Raw genomic sequence first — 17,023 nt, forward strand, 5'->3', positions numbered from 1 at the left:
ATATATCAACTTGGAAGTCACGGCACAGCTCTTGAAGTTAGGTTGTCGCGTGATTAGTCTGCGCACCGCCCTAGTATTCACTTAGTTCCATTACTTGCTCATCGATGGCCTCTTCTCAACTGCAGTTTCGCCGCCGTTTCATATCATATTCCCGTTGACTTTGCTTTGTGATCATCCGAGTTTGTACCTAAAATGAATCCCCTCAACACACCGCAGCACCTCATGGAGATGGATGGGGTTTTGCCTGTCGACCCTGTTGCTGGCCTTCTTGCTGATGAGCCACAGGCCAATGTCAAAGACCCTGTAAGTAAACATCATTCCTGCTTTCGAGATCCAATTGGTCTGGTCACCATCCAGCGAAATCACGTATTCGCTGTTTGATGTAAGATTGGAGATAATACAGACAATCATTGACAGAAACCAGGATGTCGATTGCTCCCACGAACCCCGGAAGACTCACCTCGAGTGCCCGAGCGCCGACCAAGACAAGCATGATGGTGCTCACTCTGACAAGATTTCTGAGGGCCAGCTCACTGCGGTCCCGACTTCGTTCACTCCGGCCACCATAATGGCTCGTTTTTATCTCAAATATGTCCCAGAATCTGCATCTGATGAAGTCAATGCAAAGTTTTATGAAGGTGAAAAGTTCTGGAATCGTGGCTGGGATCTGTAAGTGAAGTCTAGTATCTGTTGTCAAAAATATCACCGCTAATCCTCATCCAGGTACCACTTGCCTGTCCCAAGGGAGATCTTCCCCGGGCCTCTCCTGTTGATCCCTACTCTGCAAGCGCAAGGCTTGCTCGATGAAATCAACTCGGCTTTGGACCTCCAGCTGACCTTGACGGGTCAGGGCAAGGAAGGCCTTGTGATTGAATTCAACGAGACCATGGTGCAGCCGACGTTCCTTGGCCGATGCAGCACCCCTGAGCAGAAGCAGCGCTATGAGGGAAAGGTCTCTGGCTGTGGCTGGGGACTGGAGACCGTAGCCGATGAGGCCTTGGAAGACCAAATCAAGCAGTCCGCGGCTGCAATAAATCTTGTGCGCAAAAAGAAAAAGATCAACCATGCCCATGAAGCCCGACGGAAGCAGTGGGAAGAGGGCTTGGGCCGTGTGCAAGCCCACTTTGGCCTGCGTCCTCCGTTGCAGCCAGGTCATGAACAGCCGTCGTTTGCCAATGGTCAAATCGGACCGGTTGATGTTCTGAGTGTGACTAAATGGGACTTCCACGATGCACCTATTTTCATCAGCATTGACCTTGAGTGGAAAGAGACCAGCATGGATGTGCTGACTGAGGTTGGGATTTCAACCCTGGATATGATGGACCTGCAGGGTGTGCCTCCTGGCGTTGGCGGCGAGACCTGGATAAAGCAAATTCGCTCCCGCCACCTGCGTGTGAGCGAGTACCGCGACTGGGTCAATCACAAATACTCTCACGGTTGTCCTGATCGGTTCGGATTTGGCGAGAGCGAGATGATCCCCGCTGCAGACATCGCAGAAGCCGTGGACGCTGCATTCCAGCCCCCATACATGGCTTTCAAGGAGAACGAAATCGTCTGCGGATACAAGGATCAGAAACGCACGGTAATCCTCGTTGGTATCGACCTTCATAACGACTTAAAAGTCCTCAAGAAACACAACAGCGAAGTGTTCACTGAACTCGACACCCTGGATAGTTCGTCGTCCGTAATTCGTGAGGTCGTGGATGTGGCACAGCTGTACTGTGTAGAGCACGGCATCAGGGACAAACCAGGTCTTGCAACGATGCTTCGAAGCCTGAATCTGCCGACGTCTGACCTGCACAATGCGGGCAATGATGCAAACTGCGCCCTGCGGGTTCTCGTGCGACTCATGCTGCAAGTTGCTGGCGAGAAACTGGATGTGGAGCCGAAGGACAAAGATGAGTCCGCAACGCCAAAGGATGTTGACGCCAATCAGGCCAAGTAAGGTTGACGAGCCGCAAACGCCATGTCGGGAATTGTTGACCAGCCTTTCCTCTTTGAGATGAATGAAATCTCCGCTTGACCCAAACATATCTCAATAGCCTATAGATACATGCCGAGTGTAGAAATATCTGCCTACATTGTATTCCGTGGGTGGCAACGTCCTTACAATTAATGTTGTTATGTCTCACTGACGACATACTTCAATCTCTATCCCCACCATCGCCCCCACCTTAACCCACCTTAACTCTAAAATCTCCCGAGATCTTCCCCCAACCTCAATTCATAGTCCCTATCTTACTTCCCTCCTCAACAGAAGACCACCCAAACCCAAAAATGTCAAGCCAAGGCCCCCTAACCACCTACCTGCTATCCAGCACCCCAGACGCCCTAATCCGCGCAACAACCCACCCCTTCCTCGCGGCCGCCGGCCACGGCACCCTCCCAAAAACCCAACTAAGCCAATGGCTCTCCCAAGACCGACTCTACGCGCAATCCTACATCCGCTTCGTCAGCCTCCTCCTCTCCAAAATCCGCCTCCCAAGACGAAACCCAACAACCCAATCCCCATCCCTCCCCACCCCAGAAGAAAAAGCCATTTCCGTCCTCATCGACGCCCTAGTCAACATCCGCACCGAACTCGCCTTCTTCGAACAAGTCGCCACCGACTATGACCTAGATTTAACCGCCATCTCCCCGGAGGAAGGTGGCTACGCCGTCGACGTCCGCGGCTCGGCTTCCTACATCACCACCTCCGCGGGCATTTCTACTACCGGCTCCGGTAGCTGTCCTGGCTTCACGGGCGGCGAGGGAAAACCGCCTCGTTCTAAAACCTGTACGGACCCGCTCTCTTCGGATGATGCCGATGGATCCTCGGGGTCGAAACACGGGCTTTGTCTTGCTCAGGGCGAGTGTCAGGTTCCCTCCGGCGGTGGGGAGAATTGTCTCCCTGACCCCTTGGGAAATGGATCTGGACGCTGCGGGGCGGTTAGTGGTGAGAAGCTGCCAGTGGGTGCTGTGAATGCAGATGCGGGGAAGTCTGGGATGAGGGGGATGGAGGAGGCTGAGAGGGGTGCGACTGTATTCTTCTGTGCGAATCGTACGACGAGGGCGTATATTGATATGTTTATGTCGGCTGCTAGTGGCGGGGTTACGGTTACGGAGGGGTTGGCGGTGCTTTGGGCGACGGAGGTTTGTTATTTGAGGTCTTGGAGGTTTGCGGCCAGGTGTATGCGTGAGGATGGGGTGAGGGATTATAAGAATGATGCTGATGGGGGTGCTTTGAGGGAGAAGTTTATTGATAATTGGTCGAGTTCGGAGTTTGAGGAATTTGTTAATCGGATTGGGGATGTGCTTGATGCGATGTCGGGGCAGACTAAGGGGGTCGAGGAGTCGGAGATTATGAGGGGAAGGTGTTTGGAGTGGTGGAGGCAGATTGTTTGGTTGGAGGAGAACTTTTGGCCGAATGTTGATCAATGTTGAGCTGTTATGGGACAGTTCAGTTACTGTGTCACAGTGTGTATAATGGATGTTGTTCGAGGCGAGGTTGGCATAGATCTAAATAAACTTATCAGATCAACTCTAAATTGGATCTACGATCTACGATCACATGTGGTTAGGAAGTTTATTGTATGTTTCATTTATCATACATCTGACCTAAAACAAAAACTTATACTTACAAGGCCAACAATAACCGATGACAAGCCAAGCAGAAAAGCAAACAACCTGAAAAGAACAAAAAGCAATTAAAACGCCGTGTCCACATATCCAACAAAAATGGTAAAAACGCAAACTCCAAACTGCCAAAAACCGGAACAATGTCAAAAAAACATAAACAGTATAGGAATGACCATACCACCAACACCATTCATAAATGCGGAAGTATGAAGCAACGGAACAAACGATAAGATAAAATCGAAATCCAGAAAAGTGGACATGTTGTACACGGACCAAATAGTACCAACAAGTCAAGAATCAAGTAGCAGTCGCACGGGCAGCGTTGCTAAGTTGTCGATGGTATGACCCAATAGGTTCGAATCCTCTATAAGAGATATTAGTACCTTCCGCGCAAAACGCCCAACTTCGATATCACATACCTAGCAAGATCAAAGCCTGATCCATTATCATCCTCATCTTCATCACGACCTTCACCCCTCACATGTGAAAGCCCGTTGGCAGCCAATTCCTTTGAATCGGACTGAAGCGGGGGCAAGGTGCGGCCCGAGCCTAGACCGTTCGATGTACCTGGTTTGCTAGGACTAATCAGGTTCGGCGGCGGGGGAGAGCTACTCGGGAATCCACCGATGATGCGGTCCTCGACTTCGCCCTTGAGCGGGCTCATGTCCGGCGGCGGACGGGCAGGGGTACTCCCGATATCGGCAAATTTCCAGAACTGCGCGGGGGAGCTCATGGGCATGAACTTTGAGGGGATCTGGGCTGTGCTTGGGGGCGGGAGACGGGGTTGTTGGCGTTGAGGGGCGGGGGTGATCATTGAGGATGGTTCTTCGTTGTAGTAGGATGAAGAGAGCACGGGCGGTGATCCGGCTATATTATCGGACATCCCGTATGCTCGAGCCAGGTTGTTGCTGCTATTTTGCACCTGTGTGGAGATGCTGGAGCTATGATTGTGGGTGCGTGCTGGGAGTGGCGACGGTTCGTCGTAGTCCCTAGGGTTCATGTGTCGCAGCGGGTGGTCGGAGCCGAGGCCACGACCGACTCGGGATCCGCGCTCGGGTGTGTAGGCTTCTACCGGGGCCACGGGAAATGAGCTAAAACCGGGTGATGAGACGGGTGGAGACTTCTTCGCCGTCGCGGAGAACGAGGTGTCGAGCTTGGCGACGTGGTTTCCGCGCGCGGAGGACGGGGGCTCTTTCGTTGCGGGCGAAGATGGGGCTGATGATTGAGTGCCTCCCTTTCGCATCTGCTTCTTGCGGTATTCCTCGCGATACTCGACGGCGATCTGCCACTTCATACCCTTGCCCGGTTCATCTGTCCGGCGGGGGACCTTCTGGAAAGCCTTGTTCAGCGAAAGATTGTGACGAATCGAATTTTGCCACCCGCTCTGAGAGTGCCGGTAGAAAGCGTATTTGTCCATGATCCAGTTGTAAATGCTGTTCAAGGTGAGCTTCTCCTCCTCGCTGGAGAAGATCGCCTGAGCAATCAGCGTCGCATAGCTGTACGGCGGCTTCAAGTCCTTAGCAGAATCCTTGCTGTAGTCAATCTCCTCCGTGCTCTCCATCATCATGCCGCGGTTGTAGAGCGGCGACTGCTTAGCCGTGCGCTGGCCAGCGGTATCGGGCGACCGCGGCGGCGGCGTGACCTGGCGCTTGAGGAACGGCGGAGCCGGCGCCAATGAAGGGCCACTAGACGAGGAAGGGGGCGCCCCTCGGTGTTCGGAGCTGGAAGAGGGTGTGAATGTTGCGAAGCATCCCAGGAAACCGAAGCCGGATCGGGCTCCTGTCCGCTCGCAATGCGCTGGGCGCGCTCGATAAAGCTGGGCTGGATAATGGCTTCGTCGCCGGGTGTGACGAACATCATTTGTGTATTGGCCACTTCGATGATGTCGCCACAGGAGAGAACCGCATCGGTGCCGCGCTTGATAATGGCATTGTTCAAACGAACGCCGTTCCGGCCATTGACACGGATATGCCAAGCGGGCGTCTCCTCGCCATCGTAGAAAATCTCCGCATGCAGTCTCGACACGAATTTGCTGGGACCCAGGTCGACATGCACTTCCGGTAGCGCACGGGCTGCGATTGTGACGGGACTAGATTGTTCAACGGCCCGCGGTTCGCGGTCCGGCTCGCGGCCGATATTGACATGCAAGGTTTTGACGTAATAGGTCCAGTTGCGGCCGGCGATCTTCGCGTAAGCCTGGATGCTCTTTGTGTTCTCGGTCTTGATATTGGCGTGGTCGCGCGACACGCGCAATTCCTCGCGGGGTGTATTGAGGTATGAAATCACAAGGTCGACGAGGTCCTGATTGGTGGCGGGTTCGTGATCGCCCGCTGAGTCTTCGGCTTCGTCGCCGGATTCATGCTTGACAGTTGGAAGAGAGGGGCGTCGGTCAACCTGCGGATCAAAAAGCAAATCGGGTTTTAGCTCCTGTTTGCGCCGGGGATATCTTTCGTCTCAGTCTGAACATCCTGGTGTCTTGACTTACCTTGCGCTTCTTTGCGGACGGCCGGCTGGGTGATGAATCCGGTGCCTCTGCATCGGACGTTTCTTGCAGTTGAATTTCCTTGCGTCGCGCGCGGCGACGGTTCGTGAGCGGCATATCTTATGAGCAGCGCTCTGAATAATATCTTCGTAATCAAGTCGCCAGTGCCAAACGGTATAAAAGTTTTTTTTCCTCCGATCAGGTAAAGACCAGTCCGACTTGAAAGAGTACTCCACCAACAAGCGCGCGGGGCAGAGAGATGGAGATATGAGGCAAGTTCGAAGGCGAAAAACAAGAGTAGAGAAAAAATAACAAAGTCCACTCTGGACCCGGATTTCAGCGGTCGCCCCAGAATCGGAAAACCGTTCAGAGGTAGAACCAGAGAATGTGAGAACGTCAGAGCCAACCGATTGGGGTTTTGCCACCACGGAAGAATGGAAGGGCAGGAGATCGAAGAGAAGAAGATGATCAAGTAGAAGAAGCCAAAGGTTTCAAACAGTAAACAAGACCAATATTGAAGGCTGGAGGTTCATCTAGAATCGAACATCAATTGTGTGGCTGGATGTTATTATCGATAATCCCTAGGCCGATCGACACGCGCGATGGCGTCTGTTTGGGGTGACCGCCTTGTCGCGTGGGGAGTGTGTTGATATAGCTCTTCTACACAACCCTCTCTGTGCAACCAAAAAAAAGAGATGAATTAGCCAGAGGAGTTGAGTAGGACAGAGGAAAATAGAAGAACAAAAGAAAGAAGAAAGAAGAAAAACAAGTAGAAGTACAAGGAAAGAAAAATAAAATAAAATAAACGGGCGATGGGTGATGACCGTAAACAGTTTGGTCATAACGGTGTATACATACGGGATAACTCCACCGATAAGCGTGGATGAACCTGAAATACCCATACCATCATTACGTGCTCAACGTGGGATTTGAGGATGTTTCCGAGTGCAGAAAGTGGGACTGCCAGATGCAGAAAAGACTTTACATGGGAGAGAAGTTGGTCGAATGCCTTGATTTTAGTATAGAGATAGCTACATAGTATGTTCATCTCTCTACACTATGATCCCATCTCTATGAAAGCCATTAACCAGGTAGACAATCAACAATTCAACACACATACATGATACTCTTAATCTTATCTTCAATCCCTGCACAATCCCCGGATTTCACTTTCATAAATTCACTTCGCAGATCCGTTTTCATTTCCCGGATGTGGTTTAGCCTTATCTGTTGGAATGTGACTTACCCCCTTTGAGTTTGACATCTCGTGGATCTCAGGTAACATCCGATTAGGGTGTTTCGATTTGGGACTACACACTACCTCAAAGACGCAAACAACGATTCCCGTAAACAAACAGTTGAGATGGTTCATTGTTGGGTTACCCCTAATCATACAAATGAAAATAGAACAAAGGACACATTGAATAGTACCGGATGTAACCGGACCAGTAGACAAACAAACAGACCGATGAAAGTACTGGGTTGAGACCGCAGTCAGATAACAAAGAAATTCCTAAGGGAATGTAGAAGGGAAGAGAACACATGGAGAGATAGAGGCGATAAACAAAGGTCGTCACGGGCATAATTCAGGCTACAGCCTAGCACAGATCAAAGAGAAAGCAATCTACGCATCACCAGGCATTTTGGAATCTCCATCATCATCCTCATCCACACGTAACGTGGGATAGAAAACATCCTCGTTTCCAGACTTGATGTGCTCTTCCTTAGGCTGCGCGACATGTGCATCACCAGACTCGACTCCCTCCATAGCATCCGGGCCCGGAGTGGGTGAAGCAGAGGTGCTCTGGGCTTCGTACTCGGCATTCAGACCGGGAGCCTCCAGCATCTCAGAGACAATGCGGCGCAGGTTCTCGAGCAGGCGAACCTTCTCGACCCAGGCGACGTTGACGTCCCGCTCGGCGACCTCGGAGGCAGCTTGCGCAGTACGCTTGACGTCGTGATCGGGATCGGACGCGGTACCAGACAAAGCAGGGTCGATCAGATTCTCCGAGATGTGGACAGCTTGGCGTCCCTTAGGGGTGCGGTCGCCGTCCTTGTTATCCTGGGACATATCCATACGGTCCTCGGCAGGCTCGGCAGGACGAGCGCGCTGCAAGGTGCCACCAGTGTAGCGACGACGGCCATCGTGATCGTACGCGCCGCTAAGAGTAGAGGGCGGTGCGGCGCCCGAAGTGGTCGGGTAGCCTGCGGTCATGCTGTCGGCGACAGTGGTCGACGGCAGACGGGGGTACATGCCTGGCCCGCTTTCATGCGGAGGCGACACGCGGTGGGCCTGGTGCATGGAGATGGGAGAGCGGTTGGAGGTGTATGACTGCGCGCTGGAAGGCGGGGTCAGAGCCGGGGTGCCGACCGACGGGGAGTGAGCCGAATTGGCCATCATCGGGGCGGAGGTGGTTGCAGTAACGTGGCTGGGCGGAAGCTGGGTTGGAGGGGAGTGTGTGGCGCGATAGTTCATGCCACCGTGCACGTAATGAGCGCCCGGCTGGGCAACGCCAGCAGCAGCCACATTCTCATCGCTTTCGTAGATAGTGTTCTGCATTTGCTCGAGGAATTGATCAATGTTGATCAGGTCATTCTTGGTCCGGACGTTGGACATAGGGGGGAGATGGTAGCCAGGGGGCTGCGAACCAACGGGGCTGTAACCACCGCCGCCGCCGACCGCGACAGAGGCAGGCATTTGCTGATATTCAGCAACGGGGGCGTTGAGAATAGGAAGCTGGAGGGCTTGGAGGCCCAGAAGACGCTGTCCGACCGCAGCATAAGAGTTAGGATCGAACTGGCGACGCTTCAAGTCGCCAAAAAACTCGTTCAGTGCATCGTATCCGCGCTTACGGTCGTAGGCGTGGCCTCCATCTTGTCCCTGGCTAAGGGCATAGTAAACGTTGCCGTAGGAGTGAGGGTTGGGAGCCTGTGGCGGGGGGTGTGGCTGGTAATATTGAGGAGGCGGTGCGTGGGAATATTGCCCGTTGATTCCGTTGATAGGGTTTTCGAAATAGTGCGTGGCGGCAGCGTATCCCTTGGGATTTTGAGGGAACATCATATCAGGGTGCTTCATACCGGGTTCGGGAGATCGGATCTCGGAGTCGTCGGCATGAGTCTTGACATGTTTCTTCAGATCCTGGGGGCGCTTGAAGGCCTTGCCGCAGAAATCACACTTGTGAGGCTTGAGTGGCACATGCACACGTATGTGCGACGTGATATGATCACGCTTGACTGTTGTCGTGTTGCAGGTACCCCACTGACACGTCAAGTTGAGGTTGTTAGTGCTCTTACGTCCGACGTGACGCTCACAAACATGCTCCTATAAGGGACGTTAGCAAATTCCTCAATCGCCGGAAATTACTCAATAAGCATACATAAAGAGACTCGGCCGTGGGCGATTTCTCAGTACATCCGACCCATTGGCAGGACAGCTGCTCGCCACCACCGTTCAAGGAGGGGCTGTTCACTGCCGCGGCGGCAGCAGCAGCAGTTGCAGTAACAGAGGCGGATGGGGTCGGAGTTGACTGGATCGGCGCGGTTTCAGTAACAGGCGCAGGCAGCGTCGACTGCGAAGTAGAAGGGGGGTGATTATCCGTCATGGCGCCAAGAAATTGATCTTGAATTGGCGGAAAGCCGGCAGACTGGTAAAAGGAACAAAAGAAAAGAGAGAATTGGTTTGAGATGATAAACTATAAGGTGAGAACACCTGTATATGTATAGAATATGCCTAGAAAGTGCCGGAAAGAAAGGGGGAGGAAAGAGGTGTGAAAGAAAATGGGGGGTTCTCCGCAGAAGAGGAAAAGGAGCCGAGCCTTGCCCAGAAAAGACCTGGCGGAAGACAGGGAGAGAAGCGAAGAGACCAAGACCGGGCCAAGAAGTCGGTGCGGGCCCCAAGACCCGAGAGGCGTTGGCGTTAGAGCTTGTGACTGGTGGACCAGGGGGAACGAGGGGCTGTGCGTGAACATTCCAGGGCTAACACGTAGCACAGTAGTCTCCAGTCCGTATTTAATAGATTAACACGTGCGCGTGTATTTGGTGTATCCCAAGTCGTAGAGTGAGCTGACCTCGGGGATATTACAGTGAAGAACTGTAGGTGGCCTGATTATTAGGCGTAAAATACTCGGTACGTCGGTCGGCATAGCCAAAATCAGATTAGCGCCCAACATCCTGTAAATTTGAGGTAATTTCAAAATCATCACCAGTCAAGGTATTTTACATCTGACAGTTTCGGGGCTGTTTGGAATTCGAAGCAAAGAAGCAAAGAAGCAAAAGGGGATCAGCACATTGTAACTGGGAAGCGACATATCGAGGGCTTGTTCATATCGCCAAGCCAACCTCCCAAGACATAGCCCATGCCCGGCCATGGGCAGTGCTTTCTTGGCAGCCAAGTGATTCCTCTTGCCAATAATTCCCGCTCCGAGGACCAAGACTCGAGTCCTGGGTCTTGGTATGATCCAACGTCACTACCCCGTTCTCAATTATCCCTTTCGGCCGTTAGAAAATGTTCAAATGTCGCTTGACTAATGCGGCTGCCTGGTGTCCCTGTTTTGACCGGCCTGCATGAGTCGGATGGCTTCTGGATTCCGGGGTTCCTTGAGATGGAAGGGTCTGGGTCTAGCCCCAGATACATGCTCTACTGTGTAGTTATATGTGATCTTCTACTGCGTTTAACTAGTCTATTATCTGTTCAATTCATTTGTACACAGTACATCGGCTTACATCTCAGTCGGACATGTCAGACCAACCTTGAACCCCTTGATATACTCACCAAGCATTCAACGATGTCATCTTACAAGGGCTTAATCCACCCGGGCAAGCATTCCAGATACTCGTAGGGACGTGGCTTGGCCAGCCAAGCCCAATACACTCACACATGCTCTCCAACTCCCCCTTCTCTTAGCCGTAAACCATCTCATCTCCCCCGATTCCTCCGCTTCGGCTGATACCAACTCCAAATATTCAACCCAACCTTCTTTCCCCTCGTAACCGGAAACGCAGCGTGCCAAGTCTCCGGATACCCCGTCCCATCCGGACGAAGATTCTCCCAAAACACAGCATTCCCCTTAATCGGCTTAAACGTGATACCCATCTCCTTCCCCTTCCCGGACCGCTCACACTCCAAAAACCGACACCACTCCTTCCCAGCCGGCATCTTCAACCGCGGGAAATTCGTTCCACCGCCCTCACAATCTGCTTCAAGATACACCATAAATGTGCTGAAGCGGTCCCCGCCCCGAGCCAGTGATCCGGCCCAGTCGTAGTGGTGCCGGTAGTGGCCGGAGGCATTGTAGCGCTGCGCCCACATGCGCTCGATGTACAGGTCCGGATGCCAGCCCTGGAAGGCGCGCGCGCGGTCTTCCAGGCAGCGGATTGTGTCGTCGCGGTCGAGAAGGGCGCGGTCGGAGAGGCGTTTGCTTGGGTCTATCCGTTCGGTTTGGCCGTCATAGACTATTGAGGGTGTGTATTTGTTCACGCTGGGGGTGAGAGAAGAGGGTTCCGGGTTAGCCTCATGGGTTCTTTGGTATGTTTGTGTCTCTCCGGTTACACGGTTGATAGGGTTTACCTCTTGTCCAGTATGTGGTTTGCTTCGGCTTCTGATACAAAATTCTCGATGTACATGACCAGCGGCTCGCGCGAGAGCAGATGCACTTGATAGCCCTCTGACCCCGGGCAGGTGAACGGCACGCCATCTTCTGGGCTGATGAAGCTGTCGTCGGTGAGGTTGATTCCTGGTCCTGGGGCGTCGGACGAGTCGAAGAGCGAGGTGCTGTCGGGGTAGCCTGCCTGCAGGCCCGGGAAGGAGTCGCGTAGCAGCGGCTCTAGAATGAAGATATATACCGGGATGAAGTATAAAGTCCAGGTGAGGATGGTCGAGAACTTTGGAAGTGACGCCATTGGGGTGACTATAAATAGGCACGGCAATATGCAGGCCAAGTCAATGTGCAGGATCCTTCCTGGTGATCACGGCCTTGGCTCTTGATCCGACCGAGGAAAAAGCTGGGAAAGCTAAGGTTATGGATGCGACAATTGGCCCGGAGGATAACGATCAAGCCTCATAGGCGGCAGAAGGTGAATATGTGCAAAAGGGGTGCCGTGGAGCCTGGCCATCTTGCGAAACAGCGAAAGGGACAGACATCGTCGAAGATCAGGAGTCTATGTGGGTCTGCTAATTGATCCCTGTTCCCGACAATCATGGGCTAAGCATTGTTAGCGCCATAACTTAAAGGTGAGTGTGGATTTGTTAGATAGTTATTGGAGATCTAAGTAGATTGCCTGAATTTTCGGATCATCAATTGAAGAATTAACCTGACGTTGCGGGCTCAGAGCTAGCAGGGGTTGAAGATGGTGCCTCCCAAGAAGGGCAATATACTCCGAGGTACCCCGTACAGCTAAGTGAAGATCCAGTTACCAAGTACGTACTGGGTATATCATATTCAAACATGCCAAATGAAATATAGAGCACAGCAGGACACATAATCCGATATGTAGATTTCGTATATACGTAAGTCATTCGGATAGAAAGAAAAAAAGCGACTCGCCTAACCCCCAAACGCCAACCACCAGGCATCAACGGTTTTTACATAGGTAGCATATACTCGTAAAAAGAAAAGAAGGATAAAATAGATGGTAAAGCAGCCCAGATCAAGGGTTGTTAACATTCATCCACTGCGGCCATTCTTCAGCAGAGGCCCCGTTGTTGGGTCGATAGGCGGCGTTGTTGCCAAAGAGGTCGTCGAAGGAGATGCCCAGGTCCAGGTTCATGCCGTTCATGCCCATGTTGTCATCCATGCCCATGCTCAAATCAGGTAATCCGTTACCGGACATCTCAGGTTGTTGTGAGACGGATTCGGTGGCCATGGGACTCGGGTTGTTGGGTTGGAAGTTATATCCCTGCCAGGCGAAGTTCTGGTTGGGGATTGAGACCAGGTCTGGACTGCTGAGCACCTCCGCTGGGGGTTGTGCGATTGGAGAGTGGATGCGGGATGAGCTCCGAGAATGGGAGGGGCGGAGGTGGCTTGGCACCGAAGTTTTCATTCCAGCGGCGTTTGGGAGAGGGAAATTCGACATGTTTGTGAAGTCGAAGTTTGGGGTAGAAACTCCTGCACTGGAGTGATCGCCCGGTGTGGCTGGGCCCATGCCAGGCACCGAGTCGAAGGGATACTGCGATGGCAGTCCTGAGGGCAGTCCTGCCTGGTCATGCCGGAAGTGGTCATCTTCCAAGGTAGACATGGGCTGTGTTGGGTATGCGAAGGGGTCGTCAGAGGGGAACATCATTGGCATGAGATCTGGGAGGTTGGCGGGGTTGGTGAACTGCTGGGCCCATGCTAGGTTCGCGGGCTCTTGGTTGGGCATCGATATATGTTCTGGTGTAGTCATAGATTCTGTCAAGAGCTCGGGTGTGTTTGAAACCCATGTGGCCTGGTGACTGGTATCAGCAGAGCGATCGCTGACAGGCTGGACACTGTCGAAGCTCTGCTGTCGCCGGGGTTGCTTATCATTTGTAGCCGGCTGGGACAGCATTTGCGCGGGGAAAGTACTTGATCGGTGTGGTAGAGTCTTCTCGAACGAAGTCTTCAGCTCAGGCTCGACAGAATTGACAACCGTGTTAGATGGCGCAGGTCGCTTGAGGTTGGCCTGGGTCTTAGAGCTCTGGCGTTTCTTCAACATTTCAGGCAATGTCTTGAAAAGGCACTGCAAGAGAATTAGCCAAGGTGATGGGAAGCAGGTAGGATTGGGTAGCATACGTTTAAGCTTTGGGAGCATCGATCAGCGGCAAGACTTTTCTTAGCCAAACCAGCTAGAGTGTTCTTGCCCTCCATGGCATCCTTCAAAACACCGTCCTTGGCTGTGGGTGAATCTGGGTTCTCCAGGACAAAGAAGATCAAGGAGAGGATGGCGAAATAGGTCGTGTACATCGTAAACCAGAAAGATCCATTGAGCAGCCCCCTTTTTTGCATCCCGGTCGTGATATGGACGATGTTTCGGGCAACACTAATGCAGGCCGCTGCGCAGGCATAGGACCGCTTGTCCACACCGCGCGCTTGGGAGCCACCAGAAACGTAGTGGAGGAATGGACGGTACATCACCATCTGCACATGAGCGTAGCTTATACGTAGCAATTGGCGGATACTAGAAGATGATGTTAGTGATGTTTTCAACATGCCGGCACTATATGCTTCAGACTTACCGTTCAAGCTGCGGCGACACTTCTGTGCCCGGTCGCAGAGCAGGAGGCAGTTCCTCCATCCATTTCTGCAGATCCCGCTCGATCTCACGAATCTTGGAGTGGCTGACCATGTATCGTTGGTCTGACTTGGATCGGTAGCGAGCGTTCTTAACTGGATAGATGTATTTTACCACCTTCAAGATAATATTTGAAAGACGAGTGTGTGCGTTGCATCCCGCCATCAATGGGGTATAGTTGGATGGTGGTTTGGTGATTCCTTCCGACGTGATGAACTCCCCGTCGATTTCCATTGGGTATTCTTGATCGATATCGTCGTCGCTCAGCATCTGAGGGAGACCGAGGAGCGTGCTCACGTACACGTCCATCTTGCGAACAACCCAGAAGATGCGCTTTCGCAGTTCTCGTTCGATGGGGTTGAAATCTGCTGCGACAGAGCGATGAAGGCCTAACCGCAACGCCGAGCGAAGCGCAATTCCCACATATGAATAGCATGTGCTCAACTTTGCCGATGATTGAAGGAACAGGACCATGAAACAGATTGCTTGGAGAGAGGTTAGATCGCGGCAGTCAGTGATCTCGAGCAGTTGCCGTCCAGCCTTGAAAAATTGGAATCTGGGGGGATACATCAGTCGGTGTCCTCGAATCACACGGAGGTCTCAGTGTGACTTACCCTTGACCGATTGCGCCCTCATAACCAGATACATCTAGCGTACCATGCCCTGATCCATCATCGGAGAACAAACATCCGACGGCGATAACGATGTACAAAAGCGGCAGGAAGGAATTCTCCTCGTTGGTGAACTGTTCTGGGGGAGTATCGTAGATGCGCTCCAGGCTTGCGAAGAATGAGGGTTCATGCACAAAGCGCATCAAGGAGCAGGCATGGTCGATTGCATTGTGGCACAAGCGGCGCGCAACCACCCGCGGAGGCAGCTCGTGGGTCGGAGGTAAGCTTGTGTCTTGAGGCGACTCGGATGTAGATTTTGGACTAATCATATGCGCGGTGATTGAGGAGCGAGTTCGTGCCATTGGGGCCGGCATCTCTGCAGCACCCAACTGCTTGCGCAATCGGCGAACAAAAAGAACACCCGAGGTGTGTCCGTGGTAATCCCAATGGCCCTGGTCATCCCGATCTAAACAACCTGAATTATCAACCATGGTCTCCAGTAATCCTTCATCGCCTCCATCCGGCACCGGGTCTGCTGGCCCCAGCGGTTTGGCATTGTCGGTTGTTTTATTCTCCTTCCGGGCGACAGGGAATCGCTGTTCGGGCGCTTCAACATCTAATTGCGGATCATCCAAGTTGACATTGGGGAGCACGGTACGGAGAAGGGCTTCCGCCTTTTGGAGACGATTCTCAAGACCCTCGACATATTGCGGGGTGGGGTTTCGACGGCGGTTGGAAGGTTGGTCGTACGAGCACTCTACAGAATGCACTTGTTAGGCGACGGAAACTTCTCTTTCTCGAAGATGCATCACAGTGATCAGCGTACCATAACTATAGACTGTGCAATGGGTGCATGGCTGCTTGCCGTCGCACTTGATCTTTTTCCTGCGGCACTCATCACATGCACGGCCAACGCGCCGCCTCTTCTGCATAGGTAATGCTTTAGAGTCTGCGGGGGAGGTATTTTGGGTGTCGTGCTGATCCTCATCAAGCGAATACCTGAAATCATTCATGGATGAATGATCCTCCTCATTCTGGTGAGAATGAGGGCTGGCCCTAGTCGCCATGACTGGAGGTCTGAAGTCCGTGAGGTGCACGGATTCATGTAAAGAGAAATGGGGGAGATCTTGGCTTGGGGCGGGCGATCCGACGTGATAGTCACTATCGCGGAAGTATCATGGATCGCCCCTCAGTTTGAGTCACGGGATCAAGATAGGTGAGAGTCCACGGGCCAAGAAGACTATTTAGGAGTCTGATAAGAGATTTGAAGATGAAAAGGCTTTTCTTTTTGTTTTCTTTCTTTTCTTATGAGGGGAAGAGATAGATGGGCTTGGGAGTCAGCGATGATGAAATAATGAGAGTTCGGGGAAAGCGGTGTGGGAAGCATCAAAATCTCCGAAGAGTTTTCTTTCTCCATATGAAAAGGTCAAGCTTCAACGGGTCTGACTTAGTCCGTTATATGTCTCCACCTAAGACTACAGCCGATGAGCCGAGTCTGCCTGCCAGAAATTTTCATTTTCCCTGGCGTTTAAAGTGCCCAACAGTTGGGATAGACAAGGCTTCTCCACTGTCTTTTGTTTAGACTCGATTTGTACTCCGTAAGTCGACGTTAATTGGACGTTGCATATTGTTTCTCTGACTGCATAGTCACCCAGTGACCCAACTATTGAAGGGTTCCAGTTTGAAATCGAGCTGACCCACCTTTTAACATGAGTTCTCCTTGTTCCCCTCTAAATGTAGGGGAATTAGGGCTGTATCTCTACAATGCGTACCAAATCCCTTCATCTTTCCTACTTACCGCATACCATAGGTTCATATTCTGTACCTCGTTCCATCCACCAAGGGTTGCGAAACAGCTTAAGTGATCAGAAAATGGCCATTCACAACGAGCTAGTTATTATCCATGATAATGTGACTAGTACACCAAAATGTTGGAGACCATCACTAGCGCTCACTCCACTTTCCTTATTGCAGTTTGTATTTAGCCTATGATCAGATAAAATTGCACCAACCTCATCCCTTGCGACAGATGTGCTCATTAAGGGATCAACCATGCAGAAGGAGA

At 52.2% G+C, this 17,023-nt stretch overlaps 6 protein-coding genes across 6 annotated transcripts; 2 read left to right on the forward strand and 4 right to left on the reverse strand.

The window, feature by feature from the left end:
- Positions 1–222: 222 nt before the first annotated feature.
- Positions 223–1,945, forward strand: N7515_006557 (uncharacterized protein; the record flags this gene model as incomplete). Its single annotated transcript, XM_056667301.1, has 3 exons — positions 223–303; positions 425–669; positions 724–1,945. The coding sequence occupies 3 exons, from the start codon at positions 223–225 to the stop codon at positions 1,943–1,945; spliced, it is 1,548 nt and encodes a 515-aa protein (XP_056520897.1).
- A 332-nt stretch (positions 1,946–2,277) lies between these two features.
- N7515_006558 (putative transcription regulator PAB1642) lies at positions 2,278–3,423 on the forward strand (the record flags this gene model as incomplete). Its single annotated transcript, XM_056667302.1, has 1 exon — positions 2,278–3,423. The coding sequence occupies one exon, from the start codon at positions 2,278–2,280 to the stop codon at positions 3,421–3,423; it is 1,146 nt and encodes a 381-aa protein (XP_056520898.1).
- Positions 3,424–3,915: 492 nt separating this feature from the next.
- On the reverse strand, positions 3,916–6,217 carry N7515_006559 (putative forkhead transcription factor Fkh1/2; the record flags this gene model as incomplete). The annotated part of the gene is made up of 4 exons (XM_056667303.1): positions 3,916–3,982; positions 4,038–5,339; positions 5,396–6,012; positions 6,104–6,217. The coding sequence occupies 4 exons, from the start codon at positions 6,215–6,217 to the stop codon at positions 3,916–3,918; spliced, it is 2,100 nt and encodes a 699-aa protein (XP_056520899.1).
- Positions 6,218–7,724: 1,507 nt separating this feature from the next.
- On the reverse strand, positions 7,725–9,702 carry pacC (putative C2H2 transcription factor PacC; the record flags this gene model as incomplete). The annotated part of the gene is made up of 2 exons (XM_056667304.1): positions 7,725–9,422; positions 9,478–9,702. The coding sequence occupies 2 exons, from the start codon at positions 9,700–9,702 to the stop codon at positions 7,725–7,727; spliced, it is 1,923 nt and encodes a 640-aa protein (XP_056520900.1).
- Positions 9,703–11,015: 1,313 nt separating this feature from the next.
- On the reverse strand, positions 11,016–11,998 carry N7515_006561 (oxidoreductase, 2OG-Fe(II) oxygenase family; the record flags this gene model as incomplete). Its single annotated transcript, XM_056667305.1, has 2 exons — positions 11,016–11,577; positions 11,667–11,998. 2 exons carry the CDS (start codon positions 11,996–11,998, stop codon positions 11,016–11,018), a joined length of 894 nt encoding a protein of 297 aa, XP_056520901.1.
- A 747-nt stretch (positions 11,999–12,745) lies between these two features.
- N7515_006562 (putative C6 transcription factor (Mut3)) lies at positions 12,746–16,025 on the reverse strand (the record flags this gene model as incomplete). The annotated part of the gene is made up of 5 exons (XM_056667306.1): positions 12,746–13,795; positions 13,849–14,233; positions 14,292–14,903; positions 14,962–15,715; positions 15,785–16,025. The coding sequence occupies 5 exons, from the start codon at positions 16,023–16,025 to the stop codon at positions 12,746–12,748; spliced, it is 3,042 nt and encodes a 1,013-aa protein (XP_056520902.1).
- Between the last annotated feature and the right edge of the window lie 998 nt (positions 16,026–17,023).

The sequence above is a fragment of the Penicillium bovifimosum genome (genome assembly GCF_028826915.1).
Source record: "Penicillium bovifimosum strain IBT 22155 chromosome Unknown utg000005l_segment0_segment0, whole genome shotgun sequence".
In the NCBI taxonomy this organism is placed as follows: Eukaryota; Fungi; Ascomycota; class Eurotiomycetes; order Eurotiales; family Aspergillaceae; genus Penicillium; species Penicillium bovifimosum.